General features: G+C 45.0%; 1 protein-coding gene across 5 annotated transcripts in view; it reads left to right on the top strand.

The window, feature by feature from the left end:
- The window catches only part of ILDR2 (immunoglobulin like domain containing receptor 2), an 89,647-nt gene that overhangs the window by 41,111 nt on the left and 20,994 nt on the right, over positions 1–27,542 (top strand). For 2 of the 5 annotated variants that reach the window (XM_060234460.1, XM_060234462.1), the window contains one exon: positions 16,859–16,915. The exons of the other annotated variants lie outside the window; for them this stretch is intronic. In XM_060234460.1, coding sequence (XP_060090443.1) covers positions 16,859–16,915 — 57 coding nt within the window. The remainder of the gene's footprint in view (positions 1–16,858; positions 16,916–27,542) is intronic. 5 annotated transcript variants of the gene reach the window in all.

Genomic DNA, 27,542 nt, shown 5'->3' with positions numbered 1-27,542 from the left:
AGGATTCTGGCCCTTCTAGGAGTGAGGGTGCTTGAGTCCCAGCAGGATCCTGGCTGCCCTCTGAGTCAGCAATTAGCCCAAATGGGCAACAGACAGCAGAGGGCTATATAGCTGTAGGCTTTGAGAGAAGGCTTTGTGGAAGCAACTAGTCATCTACCTGACGTCCTAGCATCTACTTTGGCTTTTGACTTTGGACCTCCTGACCTTGGCTTGACTTCTGGACCCCCTGACTACGGCTTCTGAACCTCTGACCTACGATACCTGGATGACGATTTGGCTTTGGCACCTTGGACACTCTTGCTCACCGGTTACAGACCTTGGACTGCCCCTGGACTTCGCCTGGCCTGGCCCCAGCTCGTGACAGATTGCTTCCACCCACACAAACACCCATTCCACAGGATGGATGCTGAAGCAAGTGGAACCGCAGGACTACTGGCTGCCCTCCAAGCCCAGATACAGCAGCTGACACAGGCAGTAGTGCACTTGCAGCAACAGCCTGCAGCCAGTGCTCCAGCCAAGTGCCCAGTTCCCCCACCTGACAGATTTGGGGGTGCCGTGGAAGAATTTCCTGCTTTCCTGGCACAATGTCAGCTGTACTTTGAACTAAGAGCACGGGACTTCCCCAATGACAAGACGAAGGTGTGTTTTATCATTAGTCTGTTAAAGGGGCAGGCGGCCAAGTGGGCCACACCCCTACTGGTTGGGTCCTCTCCCCTACTGACTGATTACCAGGGGTTTGAGGCCCACCTGTCTGCTGCCTTCTCCAACCCAGTCCAAGCAGCCACAGCCAACCGGAAAATCAGGGCCCTGAAACAAGGCCAGTCCTCGGTGGCTCAGTATGCCACCGAATTCAAGCTCCTGGCCCAAGACTTGGCGTGGAATGAGGCTGCTCAGATGGACCAGTTTACCGAGGGGTTGGCAGAGGAAGTCCTGGACGAACTGGCCAGGGTGGAGCGGCCCCCCACGCTCCAGGAACTTATCACCTTCTGCCTCCGCATCGATGGCCGCCTGGAAAGTCGCCGCCAAGCCAAGACCCGAGGGCGCCAGCTCCCTGCGCCATGCCACTTGGCTCCTCTCCCATCCCCACCTAGTACCAGAGACGAGGGTGAGCCTATGCAGCTTGGAGCTGCTCGACCCCGCCTGACTCCAGAAGAAAAGGCCAGACGCCGCACGCAGAACCTGTACCTCTACTGCGGCACGGCAGGCCACTATGCCTCTGGCTGCCCTGCTAAACATCGGATACCCGGACCTACATTGCCACCGCCGCCAAAAGGCCAGCCCCAGGCGTAAGTGGACCCTCCAGCCTGGGGCGACTAGCTGGGTCCTCCGAACAACAGGCTGATACCCCGGGCCCGTTCCTGCTACCAGTCAAACTCCGTCTGCCCGATGGACGCTGGCTGTTCGTGTATGCTATGCTGGACTCGGGAGCGGCCCACTGTTTCGTAGATGCCGCCTTTGTAAAGCAGCACCAGATTCCAGTGCAGCCAAAAGAGATTCCGACGCTGGTGGAGGCTATTGACGGGCGCCTCCTCCGTTCTGGCCCCGTCACCCAGGAGACCTGTCCCATCACCTTCCACGTCCAGCAGCACCAAGAACAGCTGCAGTTTGATGTCGCCCGCATGCCTCGCTTCCCGCTGATTCTAGGCCTTTCCTGGCTGAAGTTGCACAACTCCATCGTGGACTGGGCCCAGCAGGAACTACGCTTCCGAGACCCTTGCCCCCATCTGGCTCCTCCCACCACTCTAGCAGCCGGCATCCCGAGTGGTGGTCCTCAGCTCCCTCAGAAGTATGCGGATTTCGCCGATGTCTTTGAAGAGACAGGAGCAGATCAGCTTCCCCCTCACTGACCCTATGACTGTGCCATTGATTTGGTACCTGGGGCACCACTCCCGGTGGGGCGTCTGTACCCAATGTCGGAGCCTGAGTTGGCAGCTTTGCGAGACTACCTGGACAAGAACCTGAAACGCGGATTCATCCGACCCTCAACTTCTCCCCTGTCTGCTCCAGTCCTCTTCGTGAAGAAGAAAAGTGGGGAGCTCCGGCTGTGCAATGACTACCAGGCCCTGAACAAGATCACCATCCGCGACCGGTACCCTCTACCACTGATCCCTGAACTCTTGGATTGTTTAAAGGGGGCCCAAATCTACACCAAGCTGGACCTCCGCGGAGCGTACAATTTGTTGCGCATACGGCCCGGAGACGAATGGAAGACCACGTTTGGGACCCGATACGGGCAGTACGAGCACCTGGTGATGCCCTTCGGATTGACCAACGCCCCCGCTGTCTTCCAGAGGTTCATGAATGATGTATTCCGGGACCTGCTCGACCGCTTCACGATCATATACCTGGATGACCTCCTAATTTACTCCCGCAATCCTGCCCAGCACGCCGAGCACGTCCACCAGGTCCTGCAGCGCCTACGAGCCCATGGCCTATACGCCAAGCTGGAGAAGTGCGACTTTGACCTGCGCTCCGTCGAGTTCCTTGGTCACATTGTGTCACCGCAGGGAATCCTCATGGACCCGAAAAAAGTGGAAGCGGTCCTGACCTGGCAGGCCCCTCAGAATCGCAAAGACCTGCAGCGATTTTTTGGTTTCGCCAACTACTATCGGCAATTCATCCCGGCCTATGCATCTCTGACCATGCCCCTGACTCAACTACTCCGCCCCAAAGAACCTTTCCACTGGTCCCCAGAGGCCGATAACGCCTTCTCCACCCTGAAGACCTGCTTCGCCACCGGGCCACTCCTGAGATACCCCGACCCCCAGCTTCCCTTTACGGTGGAAGCTGATGCCTCCAACGTGGCCCTGGGAGCAGTGCTGTCCCAGCGCGAGGAGCCGTCCCAGCCACTCCAGCCCTGCGCCTATTACTCACGCCAGCTCACTGCTGCGGAGAGGAACTACACCATCTGGGAGAGGGAGTTGCTAGCGATCAAGGTGGCTTTTGAGGTTTGGAGACATTACCTTGAAGGGGCTCGCCACCCTGTCCAAGTGCTCACCGACCACCGGAACTTGGAGCATCTCCAGACCACCCGCCATCTCAACCAGTGCCAGATCCGGTGGTCCCTATTCTTCTCCCGCTTCGACTTCAAGATCACCTACATCCCCCATACCCAGAACCGGAAAGCCGATGCGCTCTCGCGGAAACCGCAATATGCTCCTGCTTCGACTGAGACCGCGCCTGCTGCTCCCATCCTGCCACCCTCAGTGTTTGCAGCCACCTCCACTCCACCAGCACTCGTGGAGGACATTCGTGCTAGCCAGGCCAATGATCCCTGGGTCCAGCAACACCTCCAGGCACTCCAAGATGGCTCAACAGGCGAGTTCACGACTATTGCTACACCGCGAACACCTCTATGTGCCGCCCGGGCCCTTGTGGGCAGAAGTACTACGCATGACCCACGACACGTTACCCGCTGGGCACTTTGGACAACATAAGACCACCCACTTGCTGACATGGGAATTCTGGTGGCCACGAGTTCGCTCCGATGTGGCCCGTTATGTCAATTCCTGTGACGTCTGCCGACGGGCCAAAGACATCCCAGCCAAACCCCCAGGATTGTTACAGCCCTTGCCCACACCCTCAGGACCCTGGGATACCATCTCAATGGACTTCATCACAGAACTTCCGCGATCCAAGGGTCAGACTTGCATCTTAGTGGTCGTCAACCTGTTTACAAAGATGGCCCACTTCATTCCGTGCCCGAAACTTCCCACAGCTCAGGAGACGGCCCAGCTCTACCTACAACACATCTTTCATCTGCATGGACTCCCAGCCCACCTGATCTCAGACCGGGGCCCCCAGTTCTCCTCTCGGTTCTGGCAAGCCCTCCATTCCAGCCTGGGTACTCGAGTGCACCTGTCCTCAGCCTACCACCCACAGACAGATGGTCAGACAGAGCGCACCAATGCCACGCTAGAGCAATATCTCCGCTGTTACTGTTACCAGCAGGATGACTGGACCACCCTGTTGCCCCTAGCGGAATTTGCATACAACAACGCGGTCCATTCATCCACCCAAATGACCCCGTTTGCTGCAACCTACGGGTACCACCCTCAGTTCTTCCCAGCGATCCTGCCACCCACGAATGTCCCCGCCGTCGATGCCTACCTGCAAGAACTCTGCGCCAGCCAAGACTTGCTCCGAGAGCAGCTACAGCGGGCCAAGGAGGCGTATAAACTGGCTGTGGACCGGAAGAGGCAAGAAGGCCCTCCAGTGCAGCCGGGGGATCAGGTGTGGCTCTCGACTCGCTACCTGCGCCGGCCTGGTCGGTCGCACAAGCTGGATGCACGGTTCATTGGACCCTACCCCGTCATAGAACAAATAAACCCCGTCGCCTTCAGGCTCCAGTTGCCACCCCACCTCTGCATTCACCCTGTGTTTCATCGCTCCCTCCTTGTTCCGGCTGCACCCCCTGACCCAGCTCGGCCTCCTTCCCCACTGCCGCCACCACCGGTGCCGGTGGATGACGAAGAAGAATATGAGGTGCGCCAGATCCTGGACTCCCGGTACCATCGTGGAGGCCTCCAGTACCTTGTGGACTGGGAGGGATACGGCCCGGAAGACCGGTCTTGGGAGCCCGTGGACAATCTTCATGCCCCAGACTTGGTGCAACAGTTCCACAACGACCATCCTGATCTCCCAGGCCCCTCGACGGAGGGGGGCCCTGGGGGGGGGATAGTGTCATGGGTGCTGGGGGCCCTGCAGAAGAAGCCGAGCCTGCAGAAGAAACTGTGCCCCTGCCACCTGCACCAGTGCCCCTGCCTCCTGCTGGTGAAGATCCAAGCTCCCCTGCCTCGCCCTCTCGGGTGGCTCGTGTGCGTGACCGCCTTCGTCAGGACCTCAGGGATTGGAGGAGGGTGGCACGCTCACAAGCAAGACGCTCCCTGAGCCCTGAGTTTTGAAAGGATTCTGGCCCTTCTAGGAGTGAGGGTGCTTGAGTCCCAGCAGGATCCTGGCTGCCCTCTGAGTCAGCAATTAGCCCAAATGGGCAACAGACAGCAGAGGGCTATATAGCTGTAGGCTTTGAGAGAAGGCTTTGTGGAAGCAACTAGTCATCTACCTGACGTCCTAGCATCCACTTCGGCTTTTGACTTTGGACCTCCTGACCTTGGCTTGACTTCTGGACCCCCTGACTACGGCTTCTGAACCTCTGACCTACGATACCTGGACGACAATTTGGCTTTGGCACCTTGGACACTCTTGCTCACCGGTTACAGACCTTGGACTGCCCCTGGACTTCGCCTGGCCTGGCCTCAGCTCGTGACACCGCGATTGAAAAGGCCCATGCTTGGGTGTTCTGAAGTTTAATCTCTTTCGGCCCAGGGATAGTCATTTTATTTTTCCCGGCTGACCTCAGTGCTCTCTGGGGTTCATATGGGGAAAGACGGTCCCTCAGGTAGGCCGGTCCTCGGCCATATAAGGCTTTAAAGGTGATGACCAACACTTTGTACTGGACCTATTTTCTGCCTTCTAAAGTAGCCATTTTCTCCAGGGGAACTGATCTCGATTATCTAGAGATCAGTTGTAATTTCAGGAGATATCCAGGTCATTCCTGGAGCAATACTCCCTCTAAGCTTGGAATCTTGTGAACAAAAATTCTGCTTTGTGAACTACTGGCATTAAAGTTGTGAGCTACTGTATAAATTAGTTTGCTCTGGGGCTATTTTCTTGACCTAAGACAAGAATGTGTGAGCCAGAGGCTAAAAAACTGTGAGCTAACTCATACTGACTCCGCTTAGAGGGAACACTGACCTGGAGTTTGGCAACCCTAATCCTAAATCTGAAAAAAAAAATCAAAAACTGATCTAATTGCTTCAAACATGGTATGTTTAACACTTACATGGAATATTTGTGAGAAAAAAACCCCAGTGTGTTGAGAACATGGCATATCTGTTATGTAACCTTATAGCTTCACAAGCATGTGTATGTGGTCATGTGCTCCATGATTTTATAAAGCAAGGATTGCCATTAGAGGCAATTTATTATACAATTTATTTGTTAACTTCATTTCTTCCCAACGGGAACACATCATAGCTTACAATGTTGTCAACTTCATTTTTTTCTCACAACAACCCTGTGAGATGGGTTAGGCTAAGAATGCATGACTTGCCTAAGGTCACCATGCAAGCTTCTGTAGCAGAATGGGCATTTGGCCCTTAGGGTGCAGCCAGACGTACCATTAGTGGCGATACAGCTCCGTCTCACTGATGGGTTAAATGTGTTCGTTCAGACATCCACATCTGGCAATCGAGCGTATTCCAGTGTCATCCCGGCTTGCTACGCATCTATGGTGCATTAATTTGACAGCACATAAAGTCCGGTCCTTTTTCAAAAAAGCTGCACAAGATCGGCTTTTTCCTGTTTGGACAGCTCACCCGCAATACTGCCTCTCACCTTTTTTTAAAAAAAAAAGCCCCAGCAGACATGCGCATTCTGCTTTTCCAATCAACACAGGATCGGAGCAGGGGGGGGGAAACGTTATCCCACTATTTAGAACAGGAAAAAAGTCTCTTTTTTTCAATGTGGAGGATTTCTGGAAACTCCCCCCCCCTGAAGTAACGTTTGATTTCCCACCTCCAAACAGTTGGGCGCATGTTCAATGGATCCTCCCTCCCAGAAATCACCACCTGATCACGCATGCTCCAAGAAAAGAGCGTGATAGTATTGGATGTCTGAACGCTCAACAACAGAATGAGTCGCATTCTTGGATGCTCGTCTGAATGGCCCTGCATCGAATCAATATTCAGCTGTTCAAATTTGAGCGCTACACACACGCTTTTAATGTTACGTGTGACCGCACCCTTGGTCTCTCTGATCCTAGAATGACACTCTAACCACTACACCATTTATGTATTACATGCATAGGGAAATAACAAGAGTGCAATGGCTGTTTCTCCTAGAGAAAAAAGCAGCTTAGTATTGATGGAAGATGTTTAACCCTTTCCCTACTCCATACTTTGTGATGGTGGAAGATGTTTGATCCTTTCTGATCTTTATTCTAAATCACCCCCAGCCTTTCCGCTGCATTATAAGTATATATTTGCCTCTAAAGACAAGGGGCTTAATAGGCAGAATACTAACAATGTGGAATGAAATAGAGAAATGGTAGGCATGGGAAGGATTGCCAGTGCAACCCTAAACAGAATTACACCCTCCTGTATCCATTTAAATCAATGAATTTAGGTGTAACTCTGCTTGGGATTACACTGTAAAACACTTTTCCTCACTTTACTGTCTGTCTATTCGAAATCTTTCTTCCAAAGCTGTTTTTCTGAAGGAATAGCAGCCACTGGGCTTTTTTAAAAAAGCTGTATACTTGTGATGAGTAGCTAGGCCCTGAGACATCAATGCTTGTATGCTAATGAATACAGAGCTCATTTTGAGCAAACACAGAGGCAGTATCTGAAGGATCAACTTTATGCCTTTCACAATCACTTGGAGAAGTACTGATGAATGATGATATTATAGTGATGATAATGGGCAGCACTGATGAATTGCAAAATGTTGCAAAGCACTGTTAGAATTTAGAGCGTATTTATTTTACTTCAGTAGCACAGTCATGCTTAGAGGTCACAGATAGGGTTAGGGCAGGAAGGGTTGCATCAGTGATTAGTTCTAGTGGCCTTTTTTACACACCTAGGGAAATGCTGATTATGACTTTGGGGCAGTTAGCAGTTTTTCTCCAGGCCTTTTTAGCAAGGAATCCTGGAGGTTTTTGCCATCTTTTGAGCATGGAGCAGGGGTCACTGGGGATGTATGTGTGGGGGGAGGTATTTGAGAAATTTCTGCAACTCTATGATTCTATGTGCTCTTCTTGGAACAACTATATCGAAAGACTTTTAATTATAACCCCCGTTTATCAGAAGGAGAGCTGTAAGAGATAGAGAAGTTGATTTCAGTTGATGGCTCTTTAGTCTAAATTTTACTTGGCAAAAAGTTGCAAAAAGTTGGTAGTTTGGGATAGATTTTTCTTCCATAATCTAACTCCATTATCTTGTTGAAGCCATGTAAATCATAATTTTGCTCTTTCTGGTGAATGATCTAAAATTTAAATTAGAGAACAGTAAATTAGAGTATATTAAACATTGCCTTTATTCATTTATTAAAACATTTATTATTCAACATGATTTGACAGAGTATTATCCAAAAACATGAAGTCACAATAAAACATAGTTAAGAACAGTGTGGTATGTATTTAACCATCTCTGGAGTTTGCGTAGTAAGACTTTTCCACTTTTCCCTCCTGCTACAGCTCATTGAGCTCCCCTGAAATTTTGTACCAAACTATCATTATGTAGCATAGAGTAAAAGTGGGAGGAGGAAATTAGCAGGAATTGCTTCTCCCTCTCCAAAGATTTATTCTAGTTAGTCTTGCCCTGACATGGATGGCCTGGCTAGCCCAATCTCATCATATCTTGGAAGCTAAACTGGGTTGGCCTGGTAAGTATTTGAATGGGAGACCAAGGAAATCCAGGGGCACTAGGCAGGGGCAAGCAATCGCAAAGTACCTCTGATTGTATTTGCATTGAAAACCTCACAAGATTGCCATAATTTGGCTGCAATTTTTGGCACTTTCCACCATCACCGAGTCTTTGGTACTGTGTGGTTGGATGCAAGGCGATATGATCATAACAACAAAGATACCAGCAGACTCACTACAAAATACAAAATTATTTTCCCTTTGAAAGAATAAATAAGTGATTTTCCACACTACTTTAGAAAATGATTCCATGTAGGGCTTTTGTGGCAGAAAAAGTCCACAAAACTCATTTGCATATTAAGCCATGCCTCCCATTGTCACTCATTTGCATATTAGGCCACACCCAGTGATGCCAAGCCAGCCGGAACTGTGTTCCTGTACATTCCTGCCAAAAAAAACCCCCCCTGATACTATGGAACTTGAGCTGTCATGGATAGTGTCAACAGTCAGAGCTCTTCTCTTGCTGAGGGATAATTAGCTAGACAATCATAAACACACCTCCTCAAATATCATTTCAAATATAAGTGCAATACATTGCCTGACTTGTAGTATAGATATGTGAGTCAGAGCAGCTGGCCGGCTAATGACCTTCCCACCCTAGAGAGACACATAATTAAGGACAATGGATCTCCCAAGAACCTACTGGATTAATCTCTACAATACCCAGACTTACTTCCCCATAAGCAGCACTTAACACTGTTAACCAAACCTGGAAGCTTTTCCCATCTGGTACTTACGGGTTACCAAGCTCCATTAACACTCATAATTCACCTCAAGTAAACCCATCAAGTTTTCCCCAAATCATTGTCTGACTCTGAAAAACCTATCAAATTACTGTTTTTGCATCAGCTTGCCACAGGGAGCATTTTGCCCTATATGTGGAATCCCTAGCCACTTGTGTGTGTGTGTTCTACACACACACATCTGTTTGGGCTTTCTCTTCTCTCTGTGAAATGCTGGTAGTTTTTCTGCTGTTTCCATGGACCTCTTTCATTGAGACTGGTAATTATAGCTTTCCCCCAAATTGCTCTTTCCCTTCTCCTCCCTCATTTCCTCTTAGCTAGCTTGCATTTTTAAGTTGTGTTTGTGTGTATGTTGTCCATTTATTTCCCTTTTAATAAAAAAATTCTTTCCAGCTGAACATCTGTGTGGTTTATTTGAGAATTCTCTTAAGAGAAAAATCCATATAAACATTGGTAGAGAATCCCAGTTATCCCTTCTTGCTTTGTCTCCTTTTAAGCTAGTTTCCCTCAACTAATTAAGGGACTGCATATTTGAGTAACACGAGAGCCTGCTGTACCTTCATCATGACCATTCTTACTTGGCAAGTCAACTTGTACTTTTGAGAGCCAGTTCCAACATAACATCATATTATTGCCTACCCAGTTATTGTTAGTTTTAAGGGCTCAACTTGACATGACAGTATTTCCTTTGATTCATAATAGTTAGCTGTTGGGAATTCTGGGAATTAATTTTCCAAATGCTGCAAGGGCCTGGTAAGATTGGGACCATGGCAGATGGGAAGAAGAGTCTTCAGCTTTCCCTTCCATGATGTTTTCCCAACAAAACTTCCAGGGGTGAGGATATATGCATTGGGAGGACTACACATACACAGATGGGCTGCACTTGCAAAACCCAGTGTAACTAATTGATCACCACAGGGTAGAGAAAATAGTATAGGGGAATACCTATAGAACTTTTGAGTACCAAAACATTTTACAGGAGAATTTTACAAAAAAAAGTTTTGCCTTTTGCCAGTTTGGTATAGTGGTTGTGTGCGGACTCTTATCTGGAAGAACTGGGTTTGATTCCCCACTCCTCCACTTTAACCTGCTAGCATGGCCTTGGGTCAGCCATAGCTCTGGCAGAGGTTGTCCTTGAAAGGGCAGCTGCTGTGAGAGCACTCTCCAGCCCCACCCACCTCACAGGGTGTCTGTTGTGGGGGAGGAAGGTAAAGGAGATTGTGAGCCTCTCTGAGACTCTTCTGAGTGGAGGGCGGGATATAAATCCAATATCATCTTCTTCTTCTAAATTAGTAGAACCTCTTACAAATCTCTTTTTTTCCTTTGGACACAGGTGTTCTTCCAGCATCAGGGAAGTAGTCTATTACTGTTGTAATTCCTAAGCAAGATGTGGACATATTAACTCCAAAAGCATTCCCCCTTATAGGGTTTCTAAATGTAGATTCCAAAAATTTGACAACCATTCTGGCTTAATATATTTATCTGCAAGTACTGTATATTCATCCCAATCAACATGGATTTATACTGAGTCGGCAGCTTGCAGATAATATTAGGACTTCATTAAATACTAGACATGGGCACAAACTGGACCATGTATTGCAATTCATTCATGAATCAGGCCAATTCATATGAACATATGAAGCTGCCTTATACTGAATCTGACCCTGAATCTGGACCGAGAGTCAGATTCAGTATAAGGCAGCTTCATATGTCAGTATTGTCTAACTCAGACTGGCAGCAGTCTGAGTTAGCTTCATATAAGGCAGCTTCATATGTCAGTATTGGCAGTATAAGGCAATACAGCAGTATAAATTAGCTTCATATAAGGCAGCTTCATATGTCAGTATAAGGCAGCTTCATATGTCAGTATTGTCTAACTCAGACTGGCAGCAGCTCTCCAGGGTCTCGGGCAGAGGTTTTTCATGCCTATTTGCCTGGCCCCTTTTTAGTTGGAGATGTCAGGGATTGAACTTGGAACCTTCTGCTTACCAAGCAGATGCTCTACCACTGAGCCACCGTCCCTCTCCTATGGTGATTCATTCTGAACCAGTCTGGACCTTGGTGCTTCATTTGGTTCATTTTTTGTGGTTCGTTGTCCCAGACAGCCTGGCATTGATTCAATCAATTCCTAGCCAGTGCTGGAGATAGACTTCTGGGAGCCTTAGAAACATCCATGGGGCTCCCATTCTATAACATGAAGAGTTGTCATGAGAGCTGAAGATGAGCTTTCCTGGGGACACCTGCTTTGGGGGTTATAACTCGGACATTCCAAATCCAGTCTTCACCAAACTTGGAAGGTGGGTGGAGGAGAGCCTGCTGAAGACTCCTATGGAGCTTTATGCCTCTGAAACCAAACAAACCAATGAAACATGAACCAGGTCAGAAATCAAGTGAATCACGAAATGAAATGAACCACCATTTCCCCTGGTCCATCCCTATTAAATACCACTCATGTATGCATAGTAAGAAACATAAAGGAGGGCTTCAACTTTTTGATGCTGAAAACTTTTTGATGCTTTTGATCAGGTTAACCATGAATAGCTTGTTCTACTGTTTAAATCATAAGAAGGTAGGTGATAGGTTCATGCACAGGCACAGATTTTTATTTATTAATTGTTCTTTTTATTTATTTTTATGTTCACTAATTAATTAATTAATACAAAATTTTATTTATTAATTAATGCAAATATTTATTAATGGTTCTTCAAATTTGATCCCATTGACTAGGAGAGTAAAGCAAGGTTGCTCCACCTCACTGATTTTATTTTCATGATATATTGAATCCTTTGCTGAAGCAGTTCAGGAAAGTAAAGAAATTCAAGGCATTCAAATTGATGATATGAAGTTTAAGATTGCCCTGTTGCAGATGACTCTATATCTTTCAAAATTAGATGTCTCTATTTCATTTACAAAATCTTTTACAAGAGTTTAGTCACATCTCTGGTTTAAGTGTAAATTGTTTTTTTTTTCAAAACCCTAGCTTAATCCCTTTAAACTATAATAAATCCCAACTGTATTATATTTCTCAGCATTATGTTATTAATTACTAAGCAATGTATTGGAGGATACTTGGAATCAAAATAACCACTGATCACACTCAGCTTTTAACTTTAAACTGCACTCCTCTCTGATTACTAAATTTAAGATCTTGTATAGTGGGAAAGAGATACTTCACATGGCAAGAGAAAATTAATCTTATAAAATTTTTAATCTTCCCAAATGTCTATTTTTTATTTCAATTGCTTCCAATCTTTGTATCTGGAAAAGTAATAAATGGCTGGCAAAGAATTATTAGCAACTTCTTTTGGGGTAACAAAAAAACCAGAAATACCTTAAATATCTTGCTCAGAGCCCAAAGGGAGGGAGCCCTTGCTATTCTTTGCCTGAAGACTTTTTGTGTGATTGTTATATCTCTATCTCTTGTAATAGTGTAATGTGTTTTGTTTATTTTATAATTAAATTGAATTAAAATATGATCTAGGTGGCATATGCAATTGTACTATTTGGCATATTTATAAAATATAAAAGTATAAATGCTTTATAAAAGTATAAAATAAAAGTTACTAGTACACCAGATATTAAAAGAGAGCTGTAAACTGCTATGGACAGAAAGACAGCATTGGACAGAAAGAGTCATAGAGTCATATCAGGAATATCAGCATTCTTAGATATCAAGTTAAAATTTATAACATTAAAAATATTGAAGCATTCACTAGTATATTATCATACACATTTAGAATATTAATTGTTGATAAAATTAGTTACATTTAAACAATACATATATGCTTGGAAAAATGTGTACACAGGAATTATTTTATATTCTAATAAACTGGCAGAGAGCCAGTTTGGTGTAGTGGTTAAGTGCGTGGACTCTTATTTGGGAGAACCAGGTTTGATTCCCCACTCCTCCACTTGCACCTGCTGGAATGACCTTGTCATTCTCTAAAACTGTGTGAAACAATGGTGGTGTCAGGGGTGTGGCCTAATATGCAAATGAGTTCTAGCTGGGCTGCTTCTATAAAAAAAGCCCTGTGTAAAACAATGGTGATGTCATTGAGTCACTGCTGTGTAAAATCCTATGAAATATTTCCTCTTTTGAAACAAGTGTACTGCTTTTTAAAGCAAGTTTTCACTCATTTGGAATATTTAGCACGAACTCATTTGCATATTAGACCACACCCCCTTGATGCCAAGCCAGCCAGAACTGTGTTCTTATGCATTTCTGCTTAAAAAAAGCCCTGGTCTTACATTTTTAAAAGTTCATGCTAAATATTCCAAATGAGTGAAAACAAGCATATGAAGTATGCAGCCACATAATGGTTGATAATATCACTCTCTGCTAATGTTACCATGTTAATAAAATTGCAAACAATCTAACTGAAACTGCCCCTATTTCATTTTGTATATAGCAGGACTGTTATATTCTGTCATCATCGTCTGTCATCAGTATATCTAATTCTCAACATGGTCCCATCTGTGGATACTTAAATCCAGAGACTGGCGTAATGAACAGAAAAAAAGATGTTTCTTCAAATTTGGAGGAAGCTACAGGTTTGCAGACATTGTGGAATTAAAATTCCATAAAATAATAGAAGCAACACCTGTACTATTAAGAAACTAATACTCTCTACAGTGGCCATTGGTTGGGGGAGAATAAGCGGCTTTGAGTTTCCATTCTGGAGAAAGATGGGGTATAAATGAAGCAAATAAATAATAAATAATAAATATAGCTGAGGATGGGGGCAAATAAAGGGAAGGTTGGTGGGTAGGTAGGTAGGAAGGAAATTAGGAAGCAGTCTGGGGGCTTTCAAAGAAGGGAAAGAAGAAGTAGTGTGGGAGGGGAAATGTGATGTCCTCCGTGTTGGAAATATGTATCTGTTCTGTATATCCTTTGCAATGTTCTAAAGTTCCAGTCATTATAGGGTTAACACTGTGCTTGATTCCCTATTGTCTGCATGACCTGGGAAGAAGATACTGACTGCTGTCAATCAAGGTCTAGAAGCCAGAAAACCTGTTTTGTCTGTTTGGTCAGTTAGTCAGGTGACTTCCTTTGTTCAGGCAGAGAGGTCAAGAAGAAAGAGGAAGTGGTCTTCCATTAACCACATGATCTTCTAGTGTAAGCATGTAGTTCTATAGTGTTTGTTATTTTCACCTCCTAGTACCCTTTCCCTGTAGTAATAAATATGTTTTTGCTTTTTCATGTTAAATGCCTCTCAATGATTATTTGATCCAGTGATCCATTGCACTGTTTGAGATGAAGAAATAGAATTTCAAACAGAATTCCCTAACACCCTGCACATCTTTGTAGGTCTCCTTGTTAATTCTAATATTAATTCTAACTGGGATAGATTATATATGATCATTAAATCTGCAAAGCCACTAGATTCTTGTCTGACATTCTAACCCTTACACCACACTGTAAAGCTACAACACTTGTACAGCACTGAACTTTCAGTAGCTGTTTTGGGAGTTGCTAGGCAACCACAACACTATTACCAAGCCTTAGTTTCTATAAAGCAAAGCTGGGGGAGGGGGGGAGCAGGATAGAGTGGGAGGCCAAAACAGTCCTGGAAAATGCCCTCTCCCTCATCATGTCTCATGATGGAGGTGATTTCACCAGGCCTACTGGCCATTGCACAACTCAGACTCAGGAGCCACTGTGTCACCAGGGACCAACTACAACTTTTGCAACTTGTCCAGAATTTTCCTAGGCAGAAGATGCCAGAGGGAGGCAAGGAGGGAGAGCTGAAGACTGGGGGGTGGGGAGGGGGGGCGCTCAATGCAAGTTGGCTGGTGTGTTGGAAAGAAAGAAGGAAGCAGGAAAAGTGGAGAGGCCATGTGGTCTTTTGGAGCAGGGAAAGAGTAGTGTGGAGGGAGATAAAGGGAGAAATGAGATGCCCCCACAAGTCCTTATGGCTCGCAGTATTCTGTTCTGTTCTATTCTACAGCATATAGTCTGAACTCCTCCTAAGCATGGAACTCTTTGGCCAATTTTCATCATGTATGTTTTTCTGCTGTCATCTTTTCCTGCAGTCAGTAAAGCTTTTCTGTGCATCATTCAGTTGGCTCTAGCATTCTTGTTACTGTTGTAAAATAAGAAAAGGGGATCCATACTGTCTAGATGTTATTTCACTTTGTGTAGCTGATTCTGAGAAGTTAAATTGGTAACAGACATGAATTCTCTATGGAGCCTACATGGATTGCTTCCATTTGACATGGAAACAGTCCAGATTGATAGCACTTTGCAGAAAATAATAGTGACATGGGCTGTTTTAGCATAGAGGCTGCGGCTGAGTGGAAGAGCCTCTGCTTTACTTGCAAAAGGTCCCAGGTTCAATCCTCTGTAATCTCCAGTTAAAAAGACAAGGTACTAGGTGATGTGAAAGATCTCTGCTTGAGACCCTGGAGAGCTGCTGCCAGTTTGACTAGACAATACTGATTTTGATAGACCAAGGGACTAATTCAGTATAAGGTAGCTTCCTGTGTTCAATATTAGCTAAAACTAGCACAAGTGCAATTCAATTTAGAATATGTCTTATTGGGGGTGGAATTCTAGCAGGAGCTCTTTTGCATATTAGGCCACGCACCCAGGACCGGCTCACCCTCTAGGCAAACTAGGTGGTTGCCTAGGGTGCTGACAGGGTGGGGGCACCAAATTTGGCCTTCCACCTAGGCAAATGCCTAGTTTGCCTGCTCCCCAGCCTCCTCCTCCCTCCCTTCCCCGCCATGTCTGTTTCAGTGCTCGGGAACGGGCGGTCAAGCACCACACTCCTGGGCTATCTAAAGATGCCCCCGGCAATCAGTTGATTGGCAGGTAAAACTGCGCTGAAGGCTCCCGGTTCCTATGCCGGCCCTCCCACATGCTCACTATCAGTGCCGGGTTGAGGGGCAGGCCAGCAGCAGTGGGAAGGACCAGTGAGACACTGAAAAAGTGGTCACCGCTGCTGCCTCCTCTCCACTTTCTTCCCAACTCAGGAGGTAAGTGGGGAGGAGGCGGCTGCCACTTTTTCACTTTTTTTGCTTGCTGGTCCTTGCTGCTGCTGCTGGCCTGCCCCCTGAACCCGGCACTGACAGTGAATGTGCGGGAGGGCCAGCATAGGAGCTGGGAGCCTCTGGCGCGGTTTTACTTGCCAATCAGCTGATCGGTGGGGGCCACCTTTAGATAGCCCAGGAGCGCAGCACTCGACCGTCCGTTCCCGGGCATTGAAATAGACCTGGCAGGGGGGGAGGAGGAGAGGCGGTGGAGGGGGACAGCGGGGCACAGCACCACAGAGGGGGTCGGCAGGCCGTGAGTCTGCCTAGGGCACCATGCACCTTAGAGCTGGTCGTACAAGTACTCCTGATGTAGCCAATCCTCCAAGAGCTTACAAGGCTCCTTTTTGTAAGCCCTTGGAGGATTGGCTACATCGGGGTGTGGCCTAATATGCAAAGGAGCTCCTGCTAGAATTCCAGTCCTGTGTCTTATATATTTTACTAGAGCATAGCTAAGTTAGGACAGATGAATGTCCTACGGTATGAAGGTGTTATTACAGAGCCATTGTCCTGTGTTAAGAAAAGCAAAGCTAGCTGCTAAGCTGGAGAGATAGAGTGTACTAACTTCTCTGCTTCTTTCCTTTCTTCTGTCTTTTTCTAGGCAGGACAGGGCTGCTTGCTGATCTCTTGCCCAGGTTTGCTGTGGGAATTATGCCAGGTACTATTCAGTCATGTAACACTTTATCCATTCTGCTGTTGCTTTCTCTATTTGTCAGTGGTGCATACATGTATTCCTTGTACGCACTTGTGCCCTCTATTTCTGATATCTTTATAACAGCTTGCATTGCCAGTGTACACTGAACTGGCATGGAAGGGGGAGGGGAATTGGCTGTTGCTTTATCATATAGAAGAAAAATATATATCAAAGACAGCATTGATGTTTCATTGCCATCCTAAGCACAGTCCCTGGGCTTAGAAGGGTGTAGCTCTGCTTAGGATGACACTTAGACACATGCCTGCTTGCTCACCTGGAAGATAAATCAAGCTTGCTGCATGAATGCATGTGGGTAAGCAGACATGGGCTTGGATCCAGGCAAACACTTCTGCAGGCAGAAGGAATTCCTCCCATGATGCATGACTTTCTCACCTCCCCCTTCCTGCTGTAGCCCAAAAAAGCCCCCTGAAATTCTGTTCGGGGCATTTTGGGTTGAAATCAGATGGCAGAAGCCAGAAGGTTATATTCTTCCTTTGTTCATGTGACTTTCTCATTCAGCTATAGTGAAAACTTTAGCAAATTGGTTACATGAAACTAACTTTAAACAAAATTGTGTTTTTCCTTCTCAATTTCAAGCCAATAATTTTTTTCAATGGACTAGTCGATTTTTTAAAAAAGTTATCTACAAAGCTGGTTTAATACCTTGTCTAGCCTAGTGTTGGAATGGATTTTTATTAAAGTATTTAAAATGGATTTTTATTAAAGTATTTAAAGTATTTATATAAAGTATTTATAATATATATATTATATTTTGATCCCGAAAGATTCTACAAACCCTATTTATATCCCGCTTTTCAAAATTAATATTTTGTCCAAAGCCACAAAAGATCATATAATAAAACATTAAAATAGTCATCTTGATTTGAACAAAGCAGATGCAGTAGACCATGGCCATTCCTGCAGTTTCACTTTATTGCAGTCTGTGATTTGATCCTGTCATATGATCTAAACATTAATTTTTTTCTGCCTAGGGACTGTGCTTAGGATGGCACTGGAACATCAATGCTATCTTTGATATTTTTTTCTTCTTCTATATGATCCTGCCATATGGTCTTCAGCCCAGTTTTACTTCCACAATGCCTTCATCAGAATTATTACAGCATTATAGTTTGTAGGAAACTGGGAGAGGGTACTGTTAGGAGCAAGGGTCATTTTGTAGAAAAATAGGTGGTGGAGCTCATCCAGGGATTGTTATGCAGCTGTTGCTTATCCAGGGATTGTTATACATACTATTCAATGGGCAAGGAGGTGGAACTCTCAGAAGGAGAAGGAGGAACTCTCAGAAAGGTTCAGGAGCTGTGCTCCTGTGAGCTTCCACTGAATCCAAGGCCTGGTTAGGAGGCAGCAGAACCCTGCCTTCCAGCATTCACAGATTTTGCCATTCACAGTGATCCTGGGAACAAATCCTACAAATGGCAAGTGTCTGAGAATAACCAAAAGACTAATGCAGAAATAATTTAATGTTTAGCTGAAAGCAGAAGGAAAAAACCCTAAAAAATGAAAGCACTAAGTATATCTCTCTGAGGAGAACATTCCAGATGCACAACATCTTTATAAGTCTGTATCTTGTCTACCTGGCATTACATTTCATGAAATGCATGGCTTGGCCCCACACAGTCCCATTTGTGTCAAATCTGATCCTTGTAACAAATGAGTTTGACACCCCTTACAACCTCTGAAGAAGGAGCACCCACTACCTCCTGAGGAAGTTTGTTCCACTGAGGAAATGCTCTGTCAGGACATTCTTCCTAATGTTTATTTATTTATTTATTATTTATTACTTTTCATTTATATCCCGCCCTCTCCGCAAGCGGACTCAGGGCGGCTTACAACATTATAAAACAGTTAATCCAATAAAACATATAAAACCATAATTTACATATCAACTTTAAAACCATTCTATAGTGCTATTTCAATCCAGTATAGGCAGTATTGACTTCTTAACTATGATCTGACCCACCGGTGTCCGGTGGCAGCCCTTTTTCAGTTAGACCACAAAAGCCTGTTTAAACAGTTAGGTCTTACAGGCCCTGCGGAACGCAGATAAATCCCGCAGGGCCCTTATAGCTTCTGGGAGGGTGTTCCAAAGTTCTGGCGCTGCCACCGAAAAAGCCCTGGATCTCGTTACACATAGCCTGGCTTCTCTTGGGCCAGGGGCGGACAACAGATTTTTTTGTCCCTGATTGCAGTGCTCTCTGGGGGATATATGGGGAAAGGCGGTCCCGTAGATAGGCAGGTCTCTGACCATAGAGGGCTTTAAAGGTTAATACCAACACCTTGAAGCGAACTCGGAATACAACAGGCAACCAGTGCAGCTCTCTCAGCATTGGCTGAATGTGCTCCCGTCGCGGCAGCCCCATTAGCAGCCGTGCCGCAGCGTTCTGCACTAGCTGTAGTCTCCGGGTTAGCGTCAAGGGTAGCCCCATGTAGAGAGCATTACAGTGATCTATTCTTGAGGTGACCGTAGCATGGATTACCGTCGCTAAGTCGTTGCGCTCCAGGTAAGGGGCCAGCTGCCACGCTTGCCGAAGATGAAAAAAGGCAAATCTAACAGTGGCTGCCACCTGAGCCTCCATTGTAAGGGAGGACTCAAGGAGCACGCCTAAGCTCTTGACCTTAGGGACCGGTATCAATGGTACCCTGTCAAGGGCCGGCAGCTGGATCTCTCTCCCCGGACCGCCTCGACCCAGGTAGAGAATCTCCGTCTTCGTCGGATTCAATTTCAGCCGGCTCAGTCTGAGCCAAGAGGCCACGGCTTGTAACGCCAGGTCTAGATTTTCCGGGGTACAGTCAGACTGGCCACCCATCAATAGATAGAGCTGGGTGTCATAAAGATAAATAAATAGATAAATAGATAAATTTATTTATTGTCATTGTTCTCCACAAAAAGAGAGCAACGAAATGAGGTGCTCTTCCACAAACATACCAACACATCAAACACACATATTCATAAACCATTTAAATACATCTAAAACCATTTAAACCATTTAAATACATCTAAAACAGATAATCATTCATAAAACCATTTAAACCATTTAAATACATCTAAAACAAATAATCATTCATAACCCTGCATTTAACCTAACCACAGCACTTGGATAGAAACTGTCCTTAAATCTGTTTGTCCTAGCCTTCAACACTCTATATCGTCTACCTGACGGTAAGATCTCAAATAGCAAATGGCCCAGATGTGAAGGGTCCCTTAGGATCATTTGTATCTTCCTTTTACATCCCATATTATACAGATCCACCAATGAGGGGAGAGAACATCCACAAATCTTTTGTGCTCTTCTCGTCACTCTTTGGAGCACCCTTCTCTCTGCTTCCGTGCAGCTCCCAAACCACACGCAGAGGCAATAAGATAAAATGCTCTCAATGGAACTACGATAAAAGGCAACCAGCAGACTCCCTGACAGTTGTAGTGATCTTAAGAGTCTTAAGTAGTATAGTCGTTGCTGGGCCTTTTTCTCTAGAGCTAAAGTATTTGCCCCCCATGTTAGATCCTGTTTCATGGTAATTCCCAGAAACTTCCATTCTGTCACCTGTTCTACCATAACACCATCAATAAACAACGGCTGGATGTCCAAACTACTCTTCCTGTAATCCACTATAATTTCCTTCGTCTTATTTATATTAAAAATAAGATTATTTACTTTACACCATCCGCATATTGATGGCAACCCAGTCCGTACCTCCTGACAATCTGGGCAAGGGGGCGCATATAGATATTAAATAGCATCGGGGATAGGACCGCTCCCTGCGGCACCCCACAGCTAAGAGAGTGCCTCTGGGATGCTTCCTCCCCTATCACCACCCTTTGTCCCCGATCTTGGAGAAAGGAGGTCAGCCACTGTAAGGCTGTTTAGCTGAAACTGTTTGAACTAAAGATTGAAACTGTTAAACTAAAACTGTGAAAGCTTTATTAACTCCAGTACTGTGAACTAATTCTTCAAAGCATAAAACAATGCAACAGTTACTAGTAGTTAACCTAAACAGCACAGACCCAGGGAGTTCTATGAACAAAATCTCTCTGTAGAAAGAAATTGAAAAAAAACTTCTGTAGAAAGAAATTGAAAAAAAACTTGCTACAGTATAATGAGTCACAATATAAAGTTTTACATGTAATAATTATCTTTAAAGCAATGTTGAACCTCAGTATGCTCAATATTCTAAAATGATGCTAAACCAGTAATAACCAGAGTTTGTACCTTAGCAATTAGCCAAAATGCAAAAAATGATTTCTAAGTTCTGTGGGTGTGCAGTGCTCTTGTATTTACTTGTTGGGGGAATGTCATAAAGGAGAACTGCAAAAACTTTTCAGACTCATTTCAGTTTTAAAACACACTTTCAGTTCAGAGGATTATTAGGACTGAAATCATAGCTCATAAATGGGCTGTCCACTTTAAATGCTGTTTTTCATTATAATAAAAATATCTGCATTCATAAGTCCATTGGAGGAAGATTGTTATTTTGGGATGCTTTAAGAAGAATTATGGGATCAGCCATATATATAGTTTGTATATTTTTGTAACCAAAGAATTGATTTTGTTACAGTAGAGACTATAAACAAGAGTGTATATTCTGTCATTTTCACAAGTTGCATGGTGGCATTGATAAAGCATGGGGCAGACTGTCTCCTTCCCTTTTTGTTTTTGTTCTTTTGTGCGTGTGGAAAGGTAAATTGTATGGATAAGACATCAATTTTTTTGTAAGGAGGTTCTTGACTTTATAATGAAAATTCAAAATTCACCTATATAGTTTTAAAAATATAGTTTGAATGTAAAACTTAAATAAAATTTGATCAACACCTTTATATTTCAGATGAAAAAGTAGGGCTTCCATCTATGCATGCATTTCAGATCCATTTTACTGAGGTTACAACTGGAAATGTATTATTTAGAAAGTGTTTATGCTGCCTCTCCAAGAACCTGCTCAAGAAGTAGGGTTGCCAGCTCTGGGTTGGGGAATTCCTGGACATTTGGGTGGAGAGCCTGGGGAGGGTGGGGTTTGAATAGGGGAGAGGTCTCAGCAGGTTATAATGCCATAGAATCTATCGTCCAAAGCAGTTATTTTTCTGGGGGAGCTGATTGATCTCTGTTGCCTGGAGATCTATTGTAATTCCATGGGATCTTCAAACTACATCTGGAGATTGGCAACTCTGTTGAGGAGGCTTACAGTAAATAATTTAAAAACTCAAAACATTAGATAATAGTCATTAAAAATCCAGCTCTAAAAACCCAGCCAAATATTAAAACATAAATCTAGGGTTTCCAACCTCCAGGTGGTAGAGAGAAAAAGGCAAGCCGCTGTGTAATATGTCCCAACAAATTTCAAAAATTGACCAAAATCCTAACAAGATAGTATCAAAAGTAGAAATTTCTTTCAGAATATTCACATATACAAAATATTTTCATGCAGAAACAGAACAAACAAGAGTAGGATAAACACTCCACAAAATTAGTCCTTAAAGAGCCAGCCACACAGCTTACTGTTCACTTTCTTTTTCCTTGGTGTTTATCCTCACTCTCCTGCCTGACAGGTGAAGAAGATGGACCTCCATGCATAGCACTATTGTGTGAACTTTGGTCGAAAGATTCTTTGGTGTGCAATAAATTCTTATAATAATTCACGGACACAAATGGGCTTTTCTAGAAACCTTAAGCCTCATTTTCACCATTGAGACTTTTTCAAAGCTTTACTTTATGACTAAACATTTCTTCAGATTTGTCACTGCTATCTTCATAATGTTCCCATAGGGCTACTAGTATGAAGAGCCAGGCACAATCTCCTTCCTTGGGGCTCAACTGCCTCAACTCCAGCCACTGTTGACTGCCCCAAGATGAGGGCAGTGCCTGGGCTTCCCTTCCCTCGCTGCTTTTGGGTGACTTAGAGACACTTTGGGGAGCAAAGGGGTGACTGGGGAGTGTCAGTGACCAGTAGCTTAAAAGTTACTGCATTCTAGATCATCTACTGTCAGAGTACTGTCAGTGTAATGAGGTCATATGATAATGATCACAGGACAGGCTGATGCAATGCCTGGTAATCACTGTAGTCACAGTGAGTCAGCAAATTCACCTGATTGGTGGGCTGAAATATATAAGGAGCTGAGTGCTTGAGACTTTTTCCTCTTTGTATAATTGATGGTCTGGCGTAGCACTTTGAAGCTCTATATTGTAAATATATTGCACATTCTGTATATATCTGTAAATACACTTATAGTTCTGGAAGAACTGGTGTGGAGTCTCTCCTTGTCGGTGTGTCTGCTGTCATCAGTCTCTGCGGCTCAGTTTGTGGTTATCTCTCGCTATCCGTCAGGGTTATGGGCCCAGACCGCGAGCTGTACTGCTGAGAGCTGGTGTTTGGCTGTGGAGGTGCATGTGGAGGAGAGTCATGCAGGACAGAAGTGCATGAGCGAGTCTGAGGAAAGTGCCAAGGACGTCTCGTTATCCTTGTCAGTGAGTGACGAGGGGGAGGACGGAGTCCAGCTATCAGAAGAGGTCAGAGATATGGCTCAACTGCAGGCTGTACCAGTGGAGAAGCTAGCCTCGAGCAATTATGCTGTGTGGTCTCTCCAGATGGAATATTTTCTACGGAGGGAAGGACTGTGGGTGTTTGTTTCTAACCCCCCTGTGAATCCTACAGCTAATGAGGCAGCACAAGAGCAGAAAGCTCTTGCCCACATTATTCTTTGTGTGGGAGATGACCAACTTGTCTACGTGAGAGGCAAAGCCACTGCAAGTGAGGCTTGGAATGCACTGCGTGGTATGTACGTGTGCACAACCGCTGGTTCGCTTATGGCCTTTACGCGGAAGATGTACCATATGCTGATGAGTCCGTGCAGTTGTGTTAAAGAGCATATTAAGGCTTTAACTGACTGTTTTATGGAGTTGGAGATGAGAGGAAAAGCTGTTGCGGCTGATGACCGAGTTTACATTTTACTTTCGTCTTTTCTGGGAGAGTATCTGCAGCTAATTACCTCATTAGAAGCTGTAGATAGCACGATGCTGACCATGGACTATGTTTGCACTCGTCTCTGCGACTATCAAGACAGGAGACAGGATGACTGCAGAATTCCATTCTGGGAACGGAGCCAGTGCACCTGCCGGTGGGAGTGAACGGAGTTCTGTGCCAAATTTGAAGCCTGTTGTGAGGCAGCAACAGGAGGTCGACTTGATTGCTCTTCATGTCCAAAAGTGCTATCAGTGTGGGTCTACAAATCACATCAGACGGTTCTGCACTGAGGATGGCAAGCAGCGGAAGAAGACGTCGTTGTCATCTGGTAACCGTGAGCAAGCAAGACTGGTGTCTGCAGGAGCTACTGGACTAAAGACTGTTTGGCTGGTGGACTCTGGTGCAACCAGTCATATTTGTACTGATAAAAGTGTGATTAAAAATGCCTCAAAGCCTGCTGTAACACATGTAAACCTCGCAGATGGATTTGAGTCAGAGGTAGTGTGTAAAGGCCGGTTAAGTTTTCCAGCTCTGGGGTGTGAGCTGGAGGAGGTGCTCTGTGTACCGGAGCTAAAGTCAAACTTGCTAAGTGTAAGTGCATTAACAAAAGCAGGGTTTGATGTGTCTTTCACTGATAAAGATTGTAAAGTGTCCAAAAATGGAAAGGTTCATTCTCGGGGGAGAATGATAGATGGAGTGTATGTTGTGGAAAGCGTGTCTGCAAAAGCAGAGCAGGTGTCTAATATATGTCCAATTGATTCATGTGTTCATTTGCTGCACCGCAGACTTGGTCATTCTAGCTTCCACACCATAAGCAAAACTTTATCACTGTTACAAAAGCATCTGTGAAAAACTGCAAGGCATATTTAGGCTGCCAGATATGCAAACAGGTGAAAAGTAAAGCATTCCCTGTAGCAAAAGAAAGTCTAAGAGTGTCTAAAGGGCCACTAGAGTTGGTCCATACTGACATAGTGGGACCATTTTCAAAGAGCCACTCATCCAACAGGTATCCGTTAGTGATCATAGACGACCATAGCAGATATTGCTGGTTTTATGTACTTAAGCAGAAATCTGATGTATTTAACTGTTTTAAGTTGTGGGCAACTAAGGTGCAGAAACAACTTGAGGTGCAGCTGAAAGCTGTACAGTCTGATAAAGGCGGAGAGTTTACGTCTAATCAGTTTAATACATGGCTGGATAAACATGGTGTTGTGCATAGAGTAGCAAACCCAACAACCCCCGCGGAAAATGGGATTGCAGAAAGGGCAAATGCCGTACTACAACAGATGATGTATGCCATGTTGTCTGATGCAGATTTACTCATAGCATATTGGGCAGAAGCAATTTTGGTGGCTACATTTCGGCATAATAGACTTTGGACCAAAGCTACAAATAATATTCCTTATATAGCTCTGTACAATAAGGAACCAAGCTTAGAATTTCTGAAAGTGTTTGGATCTAAAGCTTGGGTTAACATCCCTTTGTCACTAAGACGGAAAGGAGGTGCAAGGTCCAAGAAACTAGTATTTCTAGGGTATCAGACACACATGAAGTCGTACCAGTTTAGTGATGCTGATAAAAAGATCATGCTGAGCAGATCAGCTAATTTCAGCGAACATGGTAATTGGCAGAGGATACATGGGACTGAAGGAAAAACGCATGTGTGGTTGCCATTAACTGATAACAGTTCTGAGCTGGAGAATGAGCCAGAAACTGTACAAATACCTGTTGATGTAAAGCAGGAAATGTCTGAGCATGAGCAGAGTGCTGATCAGGTACCGAGAGTGTCTTCTCGGAGCACTAAGGGGGTTCTTCCTGTCCGATATGGATATAACAATAGTGTAAATCATGTGTTTATAACAGAACCTGAATGTTATAATGAAATGTTATCACTGCCTAAAGAGGAGAAGGAAGCTTGGCAGGCAGCCAAGAGAAGGGAGTACTGTTCCCTGTATGAAAACAAAGTGTTTCTTAACTCATTCAATGGAAAGCCACAAAACAATCACTTGTTGCATGCAGTACTTGTGAAGCTGAATTTAGTGCTTTGAATGACTGTGTACTCAGTATTGAGTGGATTGTACAACTGTTAACAGATATAAACATGAATTGTAAATTACCAATATCTGTAATGAGTGACAGTTCTGCTGCCAAACAATTGGCTGAGAATCTCTGTGCAAAAGGGAGAAGCAAACATATACTAATATGGTATTATAATGTAAAGGAGGCAATTAGTCGTGGTATTATGACATTGGTAAAATGTTCCACAGACGATAATGTTGCAGACCTATATACCAAATGTTTATGCACTGAAAAACATGTGAAGCTAACATTGTTATTGGGTATGCATTAACTTCTAATCTAAGGAGGTGTATCAGTGACTAGTAGCTTAAAAGTTACTGCATTCTAGATCATCTACTGCCAAGAGTACTGTCAGTGTAATGAGGTCATGTGATAATGATCCAGTTTGGTGTAGTGGTTAAGTGCATGGGAGAACCAGGTTTGATTCCCCACTCCTCCACTTGCAGCTGCTGGAATGGCCTTGGGTCAGCCATAGCTCTGGCAGAGGTTGTCCTTGAAAGGGCAGCTGCTGTGAGAGCCCTCTCCAGCCCCACCCACCTCACAGGGTGTCTGTTGTGGGGGAGGAAGGTAAAGGAGATTGTGAGCCGCTCTGAGACTCTTCGGAGTAGAGGGCGGGATATAAATCCAATATCTTCTTCTTCTTCTTCTTCATCACAGGACAGGCTGATGCAATGCCTGGTAATCACTGTAGTCATAGAGTCAGCAAATTCACCTGATTGGTGGGCTGGAATATATAAGGAGCTGAGTGCTTGAGACTTTTTCCTCTTTGTATGATTGATGGTCTGGCGTAGCACTTCGAAGCTCTATATTGTAAATATATTGCACATTCTGTATATATCTGTAAATACACTTATAGTTCTGGAAGAACTGGTGTGGAGTCTCTCCTTGTCGGCATGTCTTCTATCATCAGTCTCTGCAGCTCAGTTTGCGGTTATCTCTCGCTATCTGTCAGGGAGATGCCCCTCAGAGCCTGAGTCTGCTCCACGTGTGAAGAGAGAGGTGGGAGAACTTGGATTGGAGTGCCTTAGGTGCAACAGGGCTGCGTCGCACGGCAGATTGATTGTGGGGACTGCGTAGCCCCAGCCCCAGGAGAGGAGTCATGCTCAAGAGGGTGGCCAGGCATTGCAACTTGCTGATGGCCCTCCCCTGGCAGCCGTCCCACTTTGCTATGCCTTCCTTGATGGCACAGGGCCAGCTTCCCCACACTCGATCCCTTCAGCATGGAGAGCCACCTGTCAGACTCTCCCCCCCCCCCCCGAAAGTGCAGCCATGTGAGTAGATCTGGCTGGAGGTGGGTGGCTGCAACAGCTCTTTTTTGCATTTTAAAAACTGTGATGTCATTTTGGACCCTGCAGCCCCCCCACCTAAAAATTTACCCCAAGGGCCCCCCCCCTAAATTTTTCTGGTTATGGGCCAGGTGAAAGGCCACCCAAACTGCTTTATTGCTGGCTGATGCTGTTTCACTTCTTAAGAAGATAAGAAGATATTGGATTTATACCCCACCCTTCACTCTTGAATCTCAGAGTCTCAGAGCGACCTA

The sequence above is a fragment of the Heteronotia binoei genome, chromosome 3, assembly GCF_032191835.1.
Source record: "Heteronotia binoei isolate CCM8104 ecotype False Entrance Well chromosome 3, APGP_CSIRO_Hbin_v1, whole genome shotgun sequence".
Lineage (NCBI taxonomy): Eukaryota > Metazoa > Chordata > Lepidosauria > Squamata > Gekkonidae > Heteronotia > Heteronotia binoei.
This window is presented reverse-complemented; position numbering and strand designations above follow the sequence as displayed.